This window comes from Rhea pennata, chromosome 3 (genome assembly GCF_028389875.1).
Source record: "Rhea pennata isolate bPtePen1 chromosome 3, bPtePen1.pri, whole genome shotgun sequence".
NCBI classification, from domain to species: domain Eukaryota; kingdom Metazoa; phylum Chordata; class Aves; order Rheiformes; family Rheidae; genus Rhea; species Rhea pennata.
Window position 1 is genome coordinate 129,375,540 of NC_084665.1, and position 20,104 is coordinate 129,395,643.

A 20,104-nucleotide genomic window follows, 5' to 3' on the forward strand; every position below is an offset into this window, starting at 1 on the left:
CCTGATTAGCTTTTGCAGCCAGGGTGTTATATTTGCCCTTTCTCATACTTCCTGTTCTGTTCAAGTTGCAACAGAAGTGCTCTGAGAACAGCACACTGAAATTAAGTGCTTGTGGATTGTCCTGTTGTGTGTGATCTCTTGACATGCAGCACCATCTGAAGAACAATGTTCAGAATTCAGAAATCTCTGAGTTTAAGTTCTTCTGTCAACTTTCCTCAACTTTTTCATGAAGTTATACTATATATGGCTGGGCATAAATTGAACCACAGGAAGTTCTGCCTGAATGTGAGGGGGAATTTCTTCCCTGTGAGAGTGACGGAGCACTGGAACAGGTTGCCCAGAGAGGTTGTGGAGTCTCCTTCTCTGGAGATCCTCAAGGCCTGCCTGGATGCAACCCTGTCTACCATGCTGTAGGTGACCCTGCTTGAGCAGGGGGGTTGGACTGGGTGATGTCCAGAGGTCCCTTCCAACCTTACTGATTCTATGGTTCTACAATTCTAAGGAGAACATAGCTCAGTGCAAAACAAGTGTAGATAAAAAAAAAAATACAGAGGCTGAGAAAGTCCTGACCGAGAAACTGAAATAGTGTTTTTGGTATCCTTCCATTTTTATTTACATAAGCATTTCAGAATTTTAAATTCAGAACTTTGCACATTAGGAGCTCTCTAAACACCAAAGAAAGATCCTTACAAACACTGTGTGTGTGTGTGTGTGTGTGTGTGTGTGTGTGTGTGTGTGTGTGTGTGTGTGTGTGTATACAGTGTGTGTGTGTGTGTGTGTGTGTACACATATTCACATATAAATACACACACAGTGTCTCCAGCTGGTGGCTGAGCAACCACTATTTGTTGTTATGCAGTTAACTGTGTATCACAGTTTGCTCTTCCATCTTGCAGGTATTCCCAGTTAACAGCCAAAATGGTAATTGAGATAGAGCAGAAGTTGCGCTCAGGAGAGAGAGAGAGACACTTGCGTGTACTCCTCTGCTGTTCCTTCTCAATGTGACAAGATGATTACCTTGCTTGAGCTGTAAGTGTGCTCTTCATCTATATTTAGAAGTTGATTCTGCAGCTTTTCTTTCACTTAGGTTTTTTATTGCAGGTTTACAGAGAACAAAAAAAACAGATGACTGTAAAATTGAAGCAGGTTCTGTTAAAGTGCACATGAAATGCTTAAGTTTAATAAGACATCCTTTATATAGCTCCCTCCCAAGGGATAGAACGTATCACAGCTGACTTACTAAAATGGAATATGGAGAGCTGGAAGAAAAGAGAGATATGGGAAGGTGCAGAGGTCCGTCGGTGCAAGCACAGCTGGATTTCCACTGAGGCAGTATATTCTGCTGTGTAACTGCAGAAGCCTACCCTCAAAAGCATGTTCTGCTTCATGGAGAGAATAGTGGCAGGGCCTCAGAGCACCGTTCGGTGAGCCCCTGGAAAGGGCACCTGCCCCTACAGAGGTGGAGGAAAGGGGACAGCATAGTCAGGTACAGAGATCTTCCTTCCATGTCCTTCTGTAAGTGGGAACAGCTTTTCTGGTTAGCAGACCAAAGGAGGAGAAAGAGGGGAATTCTTTTCCAATATGCTTAATACCCATTTGATCACGGCAATTAATATCTACCCAGGAGGTGCACATAATTAGCCATAATTATACTGTGGTTCAGTTTAACTAAAAAAAGAATGAACATACCGCATCAATTTGGGACATGAAGTTAATTTAATTTATCTTTAGCAGTGTATGATGGGTAAGGGAACACTAACAAAGGAGCTTTTGCTGCTTTCTTAATGGAAGGATTTTTGGTGTGAACGATGCTGGATTTCATGTTCTAGAATCTGCCAAGGGCCAAAGCTTTAGCAAGGGCTGAAAGCCAAGAATCTGAAACATGGAGGTTTAGCACTTAGTAATTTCGAATCTTAATCTTTTTAATATAGTCAAATGGCTATGTTACCCTTATCTTTCACAAAAGCAGGATTTAGTTTTGTAGGCAAGAAAAAATTCTCACTAAAAGCAAACATGAGGTGTGAGAGAATGGACTTTGTGAACAGCTATTTAATAGTGGGTTTTTTCAGTTGTCTCAGGAGTGTACTCTGTTTACCAAGTATTAATGTACAAGCTGAGAGTTTAATAGATAGCAAGCGTGTGATGTTACCAGAAATGCAACTTTACTCTAGTGTCACAAAAAATAATGTCCTGTCAAGAATGCAGATGCTGGGATTTGGGACCTACTTTACTCCCTTCTAACACAGGGCTGCAAAGGCAAAATCTATTTTACTTGGAAGGGGAAGCAACAGGGCCCTGTGACTTCTTTATATGTGTGCCTAATCCAGAATGTGGTAAGCAGTGCCTTTGCTACACAGTGTAATGAAATATTACGTAAAGTACAAATAAATTCCAAACATGTAGAGGGAGAGTTTTTGAATGCATAAAGAAACTTCCAAAGGAACAGAGTCACATGCAATTAGAGCAGGGCCTTGCAGAACCCTTTGTATTTTCAATAAGATTTTCACTCAAGGAAGAACTCAGCAGAATTATTTGTTGTATGGTGCAGAAATTTAAAGCAAGAATTAACAGGTAGCTCTACCCAGAAACAGTTCCCGGGTCTTGCAAGGGACTGGGCAGTGCTCTTCTGCGTCAGCCAGCCCCAGGATGATAAGAGTCGTGCAGCAATGTTCAACATTCATGCTAACTAGGAGACAGATTCAGCACTGGTGTGTCTCCCTTAAACTGGATGGCTGGAAAAAAAGAAACGTGACCAAGACATACAATGCCACATCATCTTAACTCTTCATCTAATGTTATTATCAGGATGACCTCTGTAATATAAAATTTGAAAATGGACCTTACAAAATCATGATTTTTATTCATATCTAACACACAATACAGAGTTTTTGATTATTATACTTAAGTCCATTTTGTTTCAGTCCCTCAAAGTGAAAAATAATTTACTTCAATATTGATTCAATTATCAATAATCTCTCCATAAAAGTGTTTTTATTTCCAGTCTGTTTTTCCTCAATTTTTACTATTTCTAGAAATTATTTCATCTTTATCTCAAAAAGTCTGTCTAACATTAAAAAAAAAAAACTTACAAGTAGATAAATTACCAAATAGTTTTTTGAAGCTAGAGTATGTATCAGTAAACTGTTTTTTTCTCCTACTCAAAATAGTTGCATGGGTAGAATAAACAATAGCATTTTTTTCCAGTATAATTGCTTCTGCATGTCTTTTCTTTCTCCAATTTTTTCCCCAAACGTTTCTTTTCCCTAGATGTAATTCTTTCTTCCTTGGTAGACACTCATTGCAACACGTGACTGGCTAAACCTTATCCTCCAAAAAAAGGCTCCCATTGTGATTTAAAGCAGTGGGAGCCAGAAAATCCTGTACTTTTCTTCAAGATTGCTTCCATGCTTTATCATCTTCACCATTAAGGCTGAAGTAACAGTGATGAAATGGTTGTAGATGTATTTCTTCTCAGTGAATATGGAATCTACCATTCACTAACAAGATGTGGACTCTGAAGTAGATACAGTGGAAGGCATGCATCTTTTCTAACACCCTGTCTCCTTAGCAGCATGTGTCTAAATTAGCATCTTAGACCACATGTCAAACTGATTTTCCATAGGGAGCAGTTCTGAAGCCTAGAAAAGCAACAGATGGTGACCTGGCTTTAGGTATTTATCCCTTTGCCCCTTCATGTTCGGGCTTCAGTGTTTCTTAACTACGAGTTGTGCCCATCCTCTTCTTCCCAAGGGTCACAAGAGAGTCCAACGGGGCCAACAAAAACTTAAGAGATTTATTTATTTATTTAACAAAGAGATACCAATTAATTAGTCACGTTGATTAGAGAAAAACAGAACTCAGGAAGAAAATTAATAAAGTCAAATGATGCTGACTTACCTCTAGCAGCAGCTCAGTTCCTGCAAAGTGAGGGAGCGAGAAGCCACAGTAATCTCTGACTGCAAATGTACTTATCTACACATATCAGGGAAGAACTGAGTACCTGTAAGTGCTGGCACCAGCTCAGTTCCTCTAGGATAGGGGGGCACCTGCTGTGACAAGGAATTACAGCTAATTCTCATTATTTGCCCATGAGCTGAATTGTTGCCAGAAATTAAAAACAGCTGTTTGTTTTCTGTTTGTAGAGGGCCGGTACTTCAATAGGTTGCACAGACATGGATAATACAACAGGAACGTTGGACTGGGAAACAGATTGGATTTCAGTAACACAAAGTGAAGTGTTTAGGGACCTTTTAGCTAGGAGGAAGAATAAAACACAAGTGCCTGAGACACATTATTTGCATACAGTGCAGTAGTAATGTAATATAAAAACCTTTAAAGAATAGAACAATATAGATGAAAAAGTAGCACCAAGGACATGACAGCAATGTTGACACTTGAAAGGAAATATGACAATCATATAGTGATAGGACTAATTTAAATTGTCCATGCCAGTTACTGAGTTTGAAGTGAAATGCTTTAATCAAGAAGGTTATATGGACATTCCTGCTGACATTTGAAAAGAAAAAAACCCCAAACCCTAAAGTCTTGTTTAAGCTTTCTAGAAAATTAAGCCTAATACTTTATAATACAGTGTCAGAGTCCAACAGTCTCTGGCCATGGTATCTTATAGAGACACGGTGGGATAGCTCATATGACTGGAATGCTGTTGTGGACAGCTACATGGTTTTTAGGAAAGACAGGCCAGGAAGGTGAGGTGGTGGAGTTGCTCTTTATGAGAGAGCAACTGGAATTAAAGGGCAGGCCAACACAGGGGACACTTCTGTGGGTCTCTACTACAGGCCATCTGATCAGAAGAGGAATTTGATGAGGCCTTCTATAGGCAGCTGGAAGTAGCTTCACGATCGCAGACCCTGGTTCTCATGGCGGGGGGGGGGGGCAGACTTCAACCACCCTAGTGTCTGCTGGAAGGACAACACAGCTAGGCACAAACAGTCCAGAAGCTCCTGCAGAGCATTGATGATGATTGATGATGCATTCCTGTGAGTAAGGAGTCAAGCAAAGTGGGCCGGAGAGCTGCATGGATGAGCAAGGAGGGTCAGACTAGATGATCTTCAGAGGTCCCTTCCAATTTCAACCATTATGAGTCTGCTTTTTAGCTGTCCCGCATGAGGAGAGTGTAGTGTTTAATGTCAGATGTATTTAGCTAAAGATATTTGATGTTCAACAGGATTTTGATTTAGCAGTGTGATACAGCGAGATACATGTGTAAGTTACACTTGGCAGACTATAGCAATTGCAGTATACAGTACAATTGTGATACCAATGTGCCCCCCATTGCTGGTCTCTCTAATACGCTCACTGTCACAACAGTTGAGTGTCCCGAGTTGCTGCAAAGGAATGTGTGCATTGAAACCAGCTCAAGCCTGTTGCTCTCTTCAAAATTCTTTTGTTAGTTGTTCAGTTTTAATGCACATCTCCAGTCCTCTCTGCATTGAGATAAATTCAGCTTTCTGGGCAGCAGCTGTGGCCAGTTGCACCCTGCGTTCTCCCCCAAGCTTCCCGGGCACTTGGCCCTTGCCCAGCTCTTCTGAGCCTTCTACCGTTCTCAGGTTTATCGGTCACATAGAGATGTAACAGCTCTCCAACTTCCTTCATGTATTTATTTTCTGTTTTATATTGTGCCCACTCTAACAGTTCTAATTTCTAAATGAAGTTTATTCACAGCCAATTTATATCCGTCTGTTTTTTGTACCAGTATTGAATAGCCATCTTCCCTCTCAGTTTTTATCCTGGTGAGAGACAGCCATAATATCCCCATTAGCTTTTTCTTCCCAGGTTGAACAAACTTTTAGGCTTCTTACTATGTCAGGTGCTCTCGTTTCCTGATTATTTAGAAGCATTTCAGTGTATTTGTTCTGGTTTGATTTAGTCTTTCTTTAATATAGGCAATCTCACTATCTTCTACCTACTTGCTATTCTAGAATCACACTTTCCTTTTCTGTGGCAAAAATCACAGGTCACTTGATAAACATATGTAAAATACATGTTACTTGACCTGCAATTTTGTTGTATTGGCTCTTTCAAAAAACTCTTGTCATCCAGTTAGTGCTATGTATAACATCATCCTTAGTGGAAATAGGAAAAGCATTACTTTTGTTTTGGGGCCATGCTTGTAGACTGTCTGTAATCACTACTTTTTCTTCCTTTCCTCCCTTTATGTTCTCTTTTTAGATAAGACAGTAGGGTATTTTTGTTTTGGTTTGGTTTTTTTGCTAATAGTTACAAAATTCCACTCAGCTTGGCTTCTCATATTCTTACTTGTCTGCACTACAAGACAGAAATTTCTTTCTGATCTTTCTCCATTTTTTTTAACTCTTCACACTCTTGATAATTCACGCAAGTAGGTTTCAAGCCCCTTCGCATTTCCTATCCCTCTATACCTGAAATACAGATTATTGATAATTTCAATATATTTAGTGAAAAGAAATCCCAGGGTTCCTACACGTTCTTGGGTTCTTCAGACCCTCTGATTTTACCATCTGAGCTGCTAGCATATTCAAAGTTTACTTGATGTAAATCAAGGATGTTAGTTTTAGACCCATTTCTCTATATCCTTACATATAAGAGAAATCAAGTTGCAATCACTCAAGGAAAGTTTCTTGCTATAACTAGATCTACATCTTCATTACTTAAAAAAAATTCACAACAATCTTATCATTTGCTAGGTCAGTATGTTTAGTGAAGAAATGAAGCAGTAATCACACACAAGAATATGTGCATCCAGCATTGCACATCATACAGTAGACAGTCAAACAAGCTCTACATTTACTATCTAATGGGCACAGTTGTGTAAAAAAGTGAATCATAGAATCAGTAAGGTTGGAAGGGACCTCTGGAGATCATCTAGTCCAACCCCCCTGCTCAAGCAGGGTCACCTAGAGCATGGTAGACAGGGTTGCATCCAGGCGGGCCTTGAATATCTCCAGAGAAGGAGACTCCACAACCTCTCTGGGCGACCTGGTCCAGAGCTCTGTCACTCTCACAGGGAAGAAATTCCCCCTCACGGTGAGGCAGAACTTCCTGTGCTTCAATTTCTGCCCATTGCCTCTTGTCCTGTCACACGGGACAATTGAAAAGAGTTTGTCCCCATCCCCCTGACACCCTCCCTTCAGGTCCTTGTACACACTGATCAGATCCCCCCTCAGTCTGCTCTTCCCCAGGCTGAACAGGCCCAGCTCTCGCAGCCGTTCCTCACAGGGCAGGTGCTCCAGCCCTCTGATCATCTCCATAGCCCTACGCTGGACTCTCTCCAGTAGCTCCATGTCTCTCTTGCACTGGGGAGCCCAGGACTGGACATAGGGCTCCAGATGAGGCCTCCCCAGGGCTGAGTAGAGGGGCAGGATCACCTCCCTCCACCTGCTGGCAACACTCTTCCCAGTGCAGCCCAGGAGACCATTGGCCTTCTTGGCCACAAGGGCACATTGCTGGCTCATGGTCAACTTGTCATCCACCAGCACTCCCAGGTCCTTCTCTGCAGAGCTGCTCTCCACAAGGTCAGACCCCAGCTTGTACTGGTGCCTAGGGTTACTTTTCCCTAGGTGCAGGACTCTGCACTTGCCCTTGTTGAACCTCATGAAGTGTACTAGCTGAATAGCGATGTATTTTAAGAAACTGAAATTGTTGTGTCACAGAGACTGGGAAGGTATGAGATCTGATGGTTGTGCAGTGGAGAAAGTATCTTCTGTCAAGAATGAAGTTCATCCAGTGATTCAAGCCTGTGACTTGGTGATGACATCTGTAAAGCACTCATTAGGTCAGTGGCTCATTTTTCTGACCTGTTAATGAGCATAATCTATATTTACAATGCATAAAAGCCCCTAAAACATTGGGACCTCAAGAAGTAAGGCTTAAGGTTACTGCAAAGTGTTTATTAAGGCTTAGTATTAAAGCAAAGTTTTCCCCTTGAAATGTGTGGAAAAAAACATCAGATATCCTGCAGTTTCTGAAACTAGAAAAATGTATTTCACTCCTGTTTATCTGGGTCCCTTGAAAGACAAACGGTAATCACTGAAAAATCATTAGCAGTACTAATGACCATAAAATCATATGCTTTTTATTTAACATAAAATGAAACATTAAGATAAAATACACATTTGTCCATGTGCTGAAGAACTACTGTATTTTACATTCATTTATAAAGCAGGTAGTTTTACATGACAAAAATAAGTGAGGGGAAGAGAAACAGAATCTGCAATAAGACAAGCCACAGGGCAAGCTTTTGCTTTTCAAAGTGCTATCTCCTAAGGGCACACAGATCTTAAAGTAACAGATTAGAAACAGACTGTTTTTAGCACTCCTCAGATCCCTCTTAATGCTGGTGAGAAGCTAAGGTGGAATCTTATACAGCAAAACAAGTGAAAACTTGTTTACAAAACAACCCTTGCCAATATGCATAGCTGCAGCACAATGAACCACATTTGTCCCTGATTTGATTGCTCATTTGCTGGAACTGGCCCATGCAGTTTTTAAATGCCTAGAAATTATGTTACTTTATTGTAAAGAAGCATGCTGAACTATAATCATTTTTTTCTGGTACAAACCTTGCCACATTTCTTACTTGACTGTTAATTTGCAAGAGGGCTGTGGTAGGGTATGGGCTCACGATTGCACAGAAGATTTATGGCAACGGAAGGCGCTACCACCTGCCAGCTGTTTGTGGGGCATATCCTTGGTACACTCTGGATAAAAGGTACGAAAAATTGTAACTGAAACCTCTGCAACTGAGGTTTAAGGTAATGCCTATCACCTCTCAGCTATGGGTGGGCTAAGAGCACGCGCACAGTTAAAAGCATCTCAGGTGGCCGACAGGCACGTACTGAGCTGCGGTAGCTCCGTCGTGTTCATTTACACACCTTTTCTCTCAGGATCCAGTTGCTGACTGTGTTGCCTGTTAGTTCACATTCCTGTGTTGGCCCTGGAGTTCGGCTGTGGCTGACTTTGGAGGCCTAACCCCAAACGTTCAACTCCTGGCACAGCTTTTCCAATATAAAACCTGTAATGCAGCATCTGAGAAGTCTAACCAAAAAATGCAGGCAACAAATTAGCTTTAAAAGTTTTAGATTGAGACAGAAAGGGATAGGAGATGCAGCAGTACCAGGGGATTTAGGAATGTTTCTTTAAAAAAGTGCATCAGATCAAAACACATTACTAGTATATATTTTTTCTAACCCATATATGTTAAATATGAAAACAAATATAAAAGCTGTAATTCCATCTCAGGTCTGTGGTAACTTTCCAAGGTGTAATGTTACCAGAAGCCTGGGATGAAGCTGGTCTTACTATGTACACTTAGCTAAAATATAGCTCTGCGAGTGTACATACGTATATGTATAAATGCACACATATCTGCACAGCCCCCCCACATACACACTCTATGCATATATATATTACCCATACAGTGGGACCTCCTTATAGTGCAAATGTTTAGAGTGAAAGCCACGCTCAATGTGCAGATAGCAATTTTAACAAAATATTTGGATGCCTTGTTTTGTTTTCCAAGAGATTCCAATAATAATTGAAGTGGCATAAAAAATACCAGTTGCCTGCTCTTTCAGTTTTCAGATTTTTACTTTTAAAGCCTGATTGTTAATGCCTCTTCTTTTTCCCACATTCAGCTTCCTTCCCCACAAGTCCCAGCAATAGAGAATTGTTATAAACACCTCCAACTTACATACAGCATTCCTGCAGTTGCTGGCAGGGATAGCGTACATGAAATGTGAGATCCACTGAAGCCAAAACTGACATCATGAAAAATAGGGATGAGGCAAGAACGCTGTGCCTCCTCGTACACTGACGCCACTTCCAGGCTTCTCTCATCGATCGCTAGTTACGGCTCCGGCCGAGGAGCTGGCAGAGGGCCTCCTTCCCACCTGTATACCACTACCCACACCTCTCTCAGTGGAGAGATTTGTATTCTCGCTATCTGTGTGAAGTGGGGCCAGCAATTAAAGCGGCTGCAAACCTAATGCAGTCTTTCAGAAACAGGTATTTATAGACAAAACAGTATTAACCTGCTACATACTGCAACGGACAGGTAGTTCCATGAAGCAGTATCACGGGGCAAGGGCATGGAGGCAGTTATTTTCAGCACGTGTTGTGTACTTCAACTGAATCCTAGAAGGTATTCAGCAACTTTAGCTCTTACCAATTTCAGTGAGAGGTAGAAGTACGACAACCTCATGATTTGGACCCTTTTGTTGACTAACATGCTCTGCAGCTGCTCTTTGCAGTGTGTACTGGGTAACTGTCCTCAAGTTTGCAGCCTTGCTCGTTTCTCGTCTAGCTGACGTTTCCGAATACATGAAGTTATGGCCAAAACTAGTATTCCGTTGAAACTGGTAGGAATTAAAGCAGCAATGCTTGGCAAAGTTGTTCTACTTCCATAAATTTGTGCCACCGCAACCTGGAAATAGGATTGCTGTTGGGAATAAGACCAGCAGCCTTAACAGATTGACTGGAGCTTCCTCTTAGGAGAATCTCTGTGGATCCCATTCAAGTGCAGCTGATAAGTCTTTCTATTTCTAATAGCTGCAAAGATGCATCATCCTCTACTGTGAGATTCTGACCTAAATTCCTACAAAGTTAAAAAACTGCTTTGACGGTGTTTCCTTGAAATCACCAGACTTTTGGTATACTGTTTGCATTCCTCATAAGCACCATAGGATGCTCACACTAGAAATCAAGCTGTCAGCAATATTTATTTAAATTCCAGTGGCACAAAAAACTGAGTAGCTTCTGATTTTGTTTTGGTTGAGTAGCTTCAGTACCAGTATGACTCTTTGGCTCTAAAGATAGCATTGCTTGTATAAAAGATCCACCTCAACTTCTTTTCTTCTCACCATAGAGTAACTATTCTGGGCGATTATGAGGCAAAATAAGAGTATTAACAGAAGGAAACACAAACAGGACAGAGGACTGAAAAATATTCTGTATGTTCTACCTAAAACTGCTAAACTATTCCAAAATTCATTCACGGCTGAACTTCTGGTTTCTCTACTACTCTGTAGCCTGCTGAGCAGCAGCTACTGCAGTGGTGCAGTACTCATAACCCCTCTCCCTCTCATTTATTCCTCTTTTTTTTCCTTTTAACATTATTACATACTCAAATCCAACCAGCTCAAATACTTTTTAATACACTGAAAATGTAAAATAAAGAATATATGACATACATACAGTATATATATACATATTTCAAATACTTAAAATTCTTATGTAAAATAAGATTTTCTATATTATTTGTGTAAAAATACAACTTTTAAAATGGTGTCAACTTGATATTTCTGTACATACCCTCTATTCCAATTTAAGTCCCTTTTAAAAAGGCAACAGACAGACAAAGTTTTAGTATCTTCTAAACTGTGTTTACAGAGGCCTGTTGTCAAAACAAGAAATTCATTTAGTAAACAATATTGGATTTCTCTGTTTTTAAGAATTCCCATTTTTATTGCATTAATGGATAAAACGGAATCTTTTCAGTTCTCCTGCCAGTAAAACTATTCTTGGCCTTGCTGAGAAACTGCGTACTCCCAATACCCTGTTTATCTAGTTCATAAATCATCCTTTATCAATTTTTTATAGATACTAAAAATATATATTACTTAAAATATATTACTGTAAGCTCTTAAAATTGATCTTCAGTTATATCAAATGTATAGCATTAAAAAAAAATAGGTAACAAAGAAAATTCTGGATATCATTATTGTAGCAAATGCTTGAGCTGTTCTCCCTGTAAGACACCAGTGGCAAACAGACGCAAAGTCTGTAAGACACCTCTTCCACCACGTTAATTCTGCATATATCAAATCAGCTGAGGCTGCTCGTCAAAGCTGCACGGTGCCAGAAGCACCAAAATCCTAGGAATGGTCGTCTCCCCGCCCTGCCCTAACCGCGACGCGCCACGCTCATCGCAGCGGAGGTAATCCACGGCGTGCGCGACCGTCCCGCCGCCCTCTGCCTCCGCTCGGACCGCCGCGTTGACGGACTTCGTGGGCTTCAGTTTTGGAGGATCAGCCTAGCGCCCGTCCCCTTAGCACGTGACTGGTGGGAGAGCTGAGCGCAACCCCCTGCCGACTCCTGCAGCAAACACGGCCGCTCCGCCAAGGCAGCTCCTGCATGCCGGGGTGGCTTTTAAGGAACCGAGCTGAAGCAAAACTCCCAAGTGAAACAAACCAACAAAATCCCCAGGGCTTTAAGCATCCCTGGGGAGACAACTGTAGTGAAGAAAGACCGCCGGCCCTTCAGCCACTCCGCTGGCACAAATCCGCGTTTCCTGCGCCCAGGCCGCGCTGCCTCCAGCTGCTCCAAGCGCGGCTGCCACCACGAAGGCGACGGTTCTGCCTCCCGCCCGCTGCCGGCCCGCGCTCCCCCGGCCGCCCTGCCGCTGCAGCGCCCGTGCCTCCCGGCAATTCGAGCAGGGGCTTGCTTCCCATCAGCTACTGCTTGCTGCCACAGAAAGGTACGCCTCTCGCCGAGGGTGGCTGCGAGGAGTACTGGCCTTTGCTTTTCATTTAAGGAGGGACATAAAAGTTTCAAAAAAATTTCCTTCCCTGTGTTACTAATCTGTATCTCAAAACCTTAAACTCCTTTCTAGAACTGCCTTCATTCCTCCACTGCAGCAACTTGCATGTTTTCTTTTTTCTTTTCTTTTCTCTTTTCTTTTCTTTTCTTTTTTTTTTTTTTTTGCATAATCAGTTTATATTTCTAGTTCTCTTGCTGCAGGGTTTGGATTGTGACCCAAAAGGGAATATTTAAATCTGAGTATCTTTTCTTACTCAAGTGGCTGTTACTGCCACAAACACGGTTTGACATTAGGCTTTGCAAAATGTTTTATCTCACCACTTTATTTGTTATGAGAGCATTTACTATAAAGTGCTATTAATTTTATACCTGGGGTATCAAGGTCTAATGTTTTAAACTATGTCACAACATCCCTTTTAATTATAAATCCAGTGTGAAAGTAGGTTTATTACCTTACTGGAAGGAACAGTAGGAAGGTCAGACGATGGGAGGAGTGGAGACTGGAGAGAGGAGCCTCAACAGTAAGGCAGCAGGCTAATACGACTTAGGGAATGCTCCTACACAGGCAGCAGCATTTTCCCCTTCTAAAATACATTATTCAATATCCACCACTAAAAAAACATGCAAAAGTATCAATGTTCTATGTAGACTTGTACTTAATATTAAGTGATTATTACACAGATACCTGTTATTTCTTATGGTTTCCTAACTACTTAATGCCCTCTTGCAAACTTATAGATATTGTTCCATCAAGTTCCACCTAGGAGATCATTGCATATGGTAAAATCAAAGACATGCAGTTAAAAGAATTTTTTTTTGTCTTAAAAAGGAATAGAATAAAAGTAGCCCAATAAAAGTGCTGATCCATTAAAATACAACTAAGGCACTGAACAGAGTTGTAAACTTCCAAGTCATCATACAAGATGGCTATACTGTCCAATAAAAAGTCTGGGATCCTACTGAAATCTTAGTGGTCACTATACAGCCAAGCTTGGATCTAGTTCCCTTCTCGCTGGGACGGTGACTGCAAAGCGGAGGTCAGTCCCTGCAGTGCGACTAAGCAGCCGCTTCTTGTGTTTCCAAAGTAGACTCGCAGAGAGGAAATGTGGCACAGAAAACTACACCCATATACTTCAGGGGACACTTGTGAAATTTAAAGGAAAAAGCGAGTAGGAATCATAGCTAGGGTCTCTACTTGGACTGTTTCAGAAAATGCTGAGAAGAGTAATGACACTGTCGTTTAAAGTGACAGAAAATTTAAACAAATTTACATTTTCTTAATTTACAGATTTAAACTTGACAACAAATTTAAAAGCTCATAAACACTAAAAGCAAGCCTACAGATCACAGTGCGCGACTCCCTCATCCTCTTCTCTTTCCTTTTCTTATGCAGCCTTGTCAGCATAGAAAAATGACATGGATAAAAGTCAAGGTGTGAACAGAGTTGGTCTAATTGTGCCAGTAAAATCTCTTTGCTCTTATTTGATGTAAGTGTGACTTTTTCAGTTTAGTTTGTAATGAGGAACAATTTTTAAAATAGATTATACTTCAGTAACTGTCTTATACGGGAATGAATACATTTGAATTAGGATCACAAAGCTGTAACGCTTCTTTTCTATGTAGACAAAGGCTTGAGCTAACAAGGAAACTGAAAAAGGAAACGTCCTCTATCAGTTCTGCACTCGCTAAGGTACACAGCTTGAAACCACGTCAGGGTGTTCCGGAATTTAAATTGCAGAAATTCACGTTACAGAAGAGGGAGCAGACAGCAAGAGGTTACTGTCCAAATCAGTATTATTCTTATGGACAAGTCAACCCAGAAAACAGGATTAACCCCCTTAGCCCATGATTGCAACAGCAGAAGCTAACCTGTGTTTGCTGGTTTGGGTCTCTGCACATACATGCATGAGGCTGGCAGCTGGAACACACCCAGATCTGGTGTGGGGTTTGCTGGGCAGCGACCACCAATAATGCATGTTTAGCACGGCAGGAATATTGGGAATTATTTTTGCGATTTTTTTTTTTTTTTTTTTTTTTTGAGATTTAACTGGTAGATTAAAAAAGATTGACTATTTATAACAACTACATTTTTTCACCACTGGATATCTAAGCAGCTATGCATAATTCAAAAGCACGGGTCTCTTGCTCCCCAGTAAATTTAAGATGAGCAAAACTAAGACAAAGATATACTGCAGGTCTTGTTAATTCACACATAGTAATCCTGGTTTGGAGGATACCATGCACTGCTGACAGGGAAGGAAAATTTTTTATTACAAAATGATTAAGTCTGCAAACTCTTTTTATCATTACCAAATAAATCACTACCCACTCCTTGGAAAAACACAGTGTGTTTCACGGGCAATATTTCTGATCTTCAACAGTAGCATGCCAGGTTCTCTTCTCTTACGAGAGGGAGAGAAAAGGGGAAAAGCAGTAGTACAGTCAAATGGAACCAAAAAAAAAAAAAAAAAAAAAGACTTAGGACCCCAGCTAATAATACAGGAATACAGGTTGTCATACTGACTTGTTAATATTGCTTCATCTTAAAAAGGCCTTTGGATTAAAAGTGAATTCAGTGCTTTTCCATCAAAAAGATACATAGATTTTTACCTGACCAAGATCCAGTATTCCCGCCCCTCCCAGCCCCCCAACAGTGAGAGTATGGAACTGGATGTGATTACTGAACTTGATGTTGTTTTGGAAGAGAAATAACATATAAATCCTTGATATGATGTGGACATGTTGCAATACATCAAAATGCAGGTTGGTCTATGTTTTTTAGCCAGCTTATCATAACTTCTTGTTATTGAGAATATAGTACCATTTTATAACTGTTTTGATTTTGATCAGTCAAAATGAATGGATTTGTGAACACTGGCACTCTTGAAAGTGAGGAATGAGCATCCCTAGCTATGTCCCATGGCTGTGTAAGGGACCAGCTATGTCCCATTACTCCGGTCCCCAAGGGCAACATACCTCTGCCAGTCTTCCCCAGTCCTGACTTACTGCTCCAACTAATGCAATTCTGGACCTCGCAGAGTAAAAACCAGGAGTCAAGTCAAAGAATTTGGTATGCTAAAACACAAAGAGACATCCACTGAGGGGTAACGATGAGGCCCAACATGATGCTTGTTTTCCTCACCCTATACTTATTTAAATAAAAAATCTTCTATAGAAATCAGAGAAGTCTGCCTATTGTGGAGATTTAATGAGCCACAGCAAGCTTTCTGGAAAACAGTATGACAGAGGGTGACATTTAGTGCACTTCACTTCTACAATGTACTGCAACAGTTGATGGTTGGTAACTGTGGGAATGGCACTTTCCAGCTCCCTTGAAATGCCTAATAAAGCAGGTTTCTCCTGAATCCCGAAGGTCCAGAAATGAAATGCAGTTCAGCACATATTAGTGATCTCTGCTTTAAATGGTTCCTGGAATTACTGATAATCACAGTTACTGAGTTGTTTTAGTGATTTAAATTCTTTAAATCCTATGGTTAGTACAGTTGCCTTTTTCAGTTTTTACCAGTAGCAAATCAAGATACTACCTTCCTAGAAACAACATTACTGCAACTGACTGCTTGAAGAAGAGGATATGCAAATCAAAAACACCAGCCAATATTGCACAACCCAGTATGCCTTCCAGAAAGAGTCAGGTCACAACTGATGGGCAGTTATTTGAAAGGCTGGTATAATGTTAAAGCCTTCCACTTCTGAGAAATTTGAACTAAAATTTGAGCAACAGAAGTAAGCCCATTCAGGGGTTCCGGCTTCAGTGCTCTGTGATCAGTCAGTACAAACGTTTAGTTTCTTGATTATCCAGTTCTTCTCTTTGTCAAGAGAAAACCAACAGGCTAAAGTTTTTGCTGGGGGTTCATTCCCCCATCTAGAGCAGAGCTCAGCAAACATGCTGGATAGCAGGCTGGGGTTAATGAAACTGCAGTACAAGTCAAACACTATCTCCTAAAAGACTGAAAAAATATTTTTAAACAAAATAATGCGACATATTTACAGAATTCCTTAAGTGCAAACTCTTGTCACAATTCACGTAGTTGAGCTCAATTTAGACTCACTGTACAAGGTGCTCTTTCTTTAATGAAAGAAGAACTCTGCTCTGTATTCCTGATTCAGTAACATGTCTCTTGTGCAAGGCAGTAATCTTCCTGTTTCTTCCCACTGTACTTTCAAAAGCAAAGACAAAATCCATCTTCTTCCCCATTTCATGTCTCAGTTACCGCACAACGAGGCAGGAGACACAGAGCTTAGAGGGGCCAATGCAATCGTCATGGCAGAAGGCACCACAACCCTTGCACATGATCATGGCTTTCAACCTGCAGTAACATTTGGAAGGGGAATCCTCCATGCTGTTGTCTTCAGCAAAGGCTTGAACAGGGATGGTCTGACTGTGGTTGCCAGAGTTCATAGCTTGGCTGGTGGGAATGGTGGTTACAGTCACTGAAAAGGACATGACGTTCCCCATGCTACTAGACAACTGATTGCACTCAGACAGCCCAGTCATAAGAGACCCTTGGTTCACATCTGGAGAGGTGGAGACATTTATTGTGCCACTGTAACTGGGACCAATGAGCTGTGCTGCAGCATTGCCACACAGCTTTGGGGGATGCGAATGAGAATGCAGTGGAGACTGGTGCTGAACAGAGTCTGATGATGCTACAGAAGAACTGAAAAGCTCAGGATTGCTATGCATTTTCCCCTTCATTGCATGTGCCACTTGCTCTTGAGCTGCTTGAATAAAATCTCTGGCTAACGTAGTTTCATCAAATGTCTGAACAGTCTCCTTGTTGATTGCTGCTTGCTGAGACACGACTGCTTCTGTCTTGACGCTCTTTTTAGTAAGGACGCTGTAATCTGAAGAATTTATGCTATGTGATACCTGTTCTTTTTCACACTGATCAGAAACTTGGGTAATCAGGGGTTCCTCTTTCACACTGCTGTGTTCATGTTCATCACCAGTACTCTCATCATCTGCATCTCCTTCATCACTGCTACTGCCATTGCCAGGTATATCCTCACATTCCCCAAATTCTATTTTTGGAGCATCAGCAGGACTGTTCAGACACAAGCGGTTTTCAGGGTTCAGGGAAAAGCCTCTCCGCAAACTCTCTGAACCACGGCCATATGTGGAAATGTTGAGCAGATAATGACCAGACATAGCAGGCTTAGATGTCCTTCTGCCCATGAAACCCAGCATAAATCTCTGGCTTGTAGAGCTGTTTTCTAACTGGAAACCTGAGTGGGTAAGGTTCAGTTGTGAAGGCTGAAGGACTGGGAACAAATTCTGCCTCTGGACCCTCTTGATAAGAGTCTGAAGGATCTGCTCTTGCGTTGTTTTACTAAGTGTCTCTTGGTACTGGTGCTGGTCAACACTGGGGTCCTTTCCTGAGAGGAGCTGAAATGTCCTTGGAATGTTAGGCAGAGCCCTGTTCTGGCAAAAGATCTTTCCAAGCTGTTGTGTGGGTAAATTTGACTGTCTGTCACCACCTTCAGCTCCAGTACCGTTCCCTGCTATGCTTGTAGTGCTGGACAATGCCGCTCCTTTTTCTTCATTAGAAGCTAATGGGACAGTTTTCCTTTCTACTTTGGTGAGAGGCTTAGGCAGGATTTGTTCCAGGGGGACATCCTTCCCTTGAAGAAGTTGAGTAACTAAAGGGTTGTTAGCAGGAATACTGGAGTTTGTTTTGGGAAGGGCCCCACTTGCACTTGAAGTTGCATGAGTTTTAAGGCTAGATGCTACTGACAAAGTGTTAGAGGGTGGAATAGATGTAGCAGATGTTACCACACCACCAGCCTGGGCTTCTGAGCTTATGGATGCCAGTGAAGATGTCAGAGAGGAAGGAGATTTGCTTTTAGAGATATCTAAACTGCTCCCTCCTAAGGCTGTAGGTGCTACCTTAGTTACATTTGTGTTGGTATCTGCTGTGGACGCAGTGACACAGATTGCTCCATCCCTGACAGCAGATGCCCCACAGACCTGGCTTGGACCTGCTGGAGCAGAAGGTGCTTTCTCTTGTCTGTCATTGCTAACAGCATATGGGGAGCCTGAAACCTGATTTACAGTCTTATTTGGGGGGCTCTGTTTTATTCTGTTAATTTTGTCTAATGCTGATACCGCTGATGAGGAGGAGTTGGTGCCCGTATTGCTGGCTGGAGTTCTGGACTGTAACACGGAAGTTTGCTGTAGTTGTGCTCTCGGAGGATTGTGAGGTGGTGCCTGGCCCGTGGCCTGGGTCTCCACTTGGGTACGGGTCCCTGTGCAATGGGGAAGACACCTTCGCGAACCTCCCCCGCTTCCAGTTCCTGCCAGTTCCAGTGCATTTCCTCGAATTCCAGTTTCGCTGCCTCCGCTCGCTGCTGCGTTACTCCTCTCTCCTCCACCGCCGGGTGGGTCCCCGCCGCCTCCCGGCCCCGGCCCCGGCACGGCTCCCCCCGCGGCGGCGGCGGCGGCGGCTGCGGCGGCGGCGGCCGCTGCCCTCTGAGCCTTGGCCTGCTGCGCTTTCGCCTTGATGTCTGCCAGAGTCCTGGCGCCCGTTCTTCCCGGACTGGTAACCAAGGCTGGGAAACGTGCCCTGGGAGAGACCTGGCCCCCAGGAAATGGCATGGGGGAGATTCTGGAAACAGGAATCTAAAACAGAGGAGGAGGAAAGTACGACTGAGACAGGGAACACGTAACCCGCGTATTTAAGCACTGAAGCATTCGGAGTCGTGGTCTGAGGGAAATGCCCTCGTTCCCAGCTACGGTCTCCAGGTGCCTGGACACTGAGGGCAAGCCCGTTTCAGTCCTCGTAACTCAGACCGACGCTGCTCTCTCGCAGCCGCAGGTCAGGACGGCACCCACTGCTACCCACAGCCGACGCGCTCCAGGGCGCGTTCGGCCCGGCACTCGGCACCTACCATCCCTTCTTCTGAGCATCAAGGCAAAATGGTTTTCTATGCAGTTTTATGCACTAAAAGCTTTGTGTGAGCATTCTGCTTTATTTTCAACTGCTCTTCTACCCCTGCACACCCACGCTTCTCCCCTCAATGTCTTCATGCAAAGGAATACTATTCTGTCCCCACCTTAGAATCATAGAATTAGTAAGGTTGGAAGGCACCTCTGGAGATCAGCTAGTCCAACCCCCCTGCTCAGCAGGGTCACCTAGAGCATGGTAGACAGGGTTGCATCCAGGCGGGCCTTGAAGATCTCCAGAGAAGGAGACTCCACAACCTCTCTGGGCAACCTGTGCCAGGGCTCCGTCACTCTCACAGGGAAGAAATTCCCCCTCGCCTTCAGGCGGAACTTCCTGTGCTTCAGTTTCTGCCCATTGCCTCTTGTCCTGTCACACGGGACAACTGAAAAGAGTTTGTCCCCGTCCCCTTGACACCCTCCCTTCAGGTACTTGTACACACTGATCAGATCCCCCCTCAGTCTGCTCTTCCCCAGGCTGAACAGGCCCAGCTCTCGCAGCCGTTCCTCGTAGGGCAGGTGCTCCAGCCCTCTGATCATCTTCGTAGCCCTACACTGGACTCTCTCCAGTAGCTCCATGTCTCTCTCGGACTGGGGAGCCCAGAA

General features: G+C 42.7%; 1 protein-coding gene across 3 annotated transcripts in view; it reads right to left on the minus strand.

The window, feature by feature from the left end:
- Positions 1-11,233: 11,233 nt before the first annotated feature.
- Positions 11,234-20,104, minus strand: part of ASXL2 (ASXL transcriptional regulator 2) — a 133,084-nt gene continuing 124,213 nt past the window's right edge. For all 3 annotated transcript variants that reach the window (XM_062573357.1, XM_062573358.1, XM_062573359.1), the window contains one exon: positions 11,234-19,177. In XM_062573357.1, the coding sequence (XP_062429341.1) occupies positions 16,766-19,177 (2,412 nt within the window). In that variant the 3' untranslated portion in view covers positions 11,234-16,765. The remainder of the gene's footprint in view (positions 19,178-20,104) is intronic.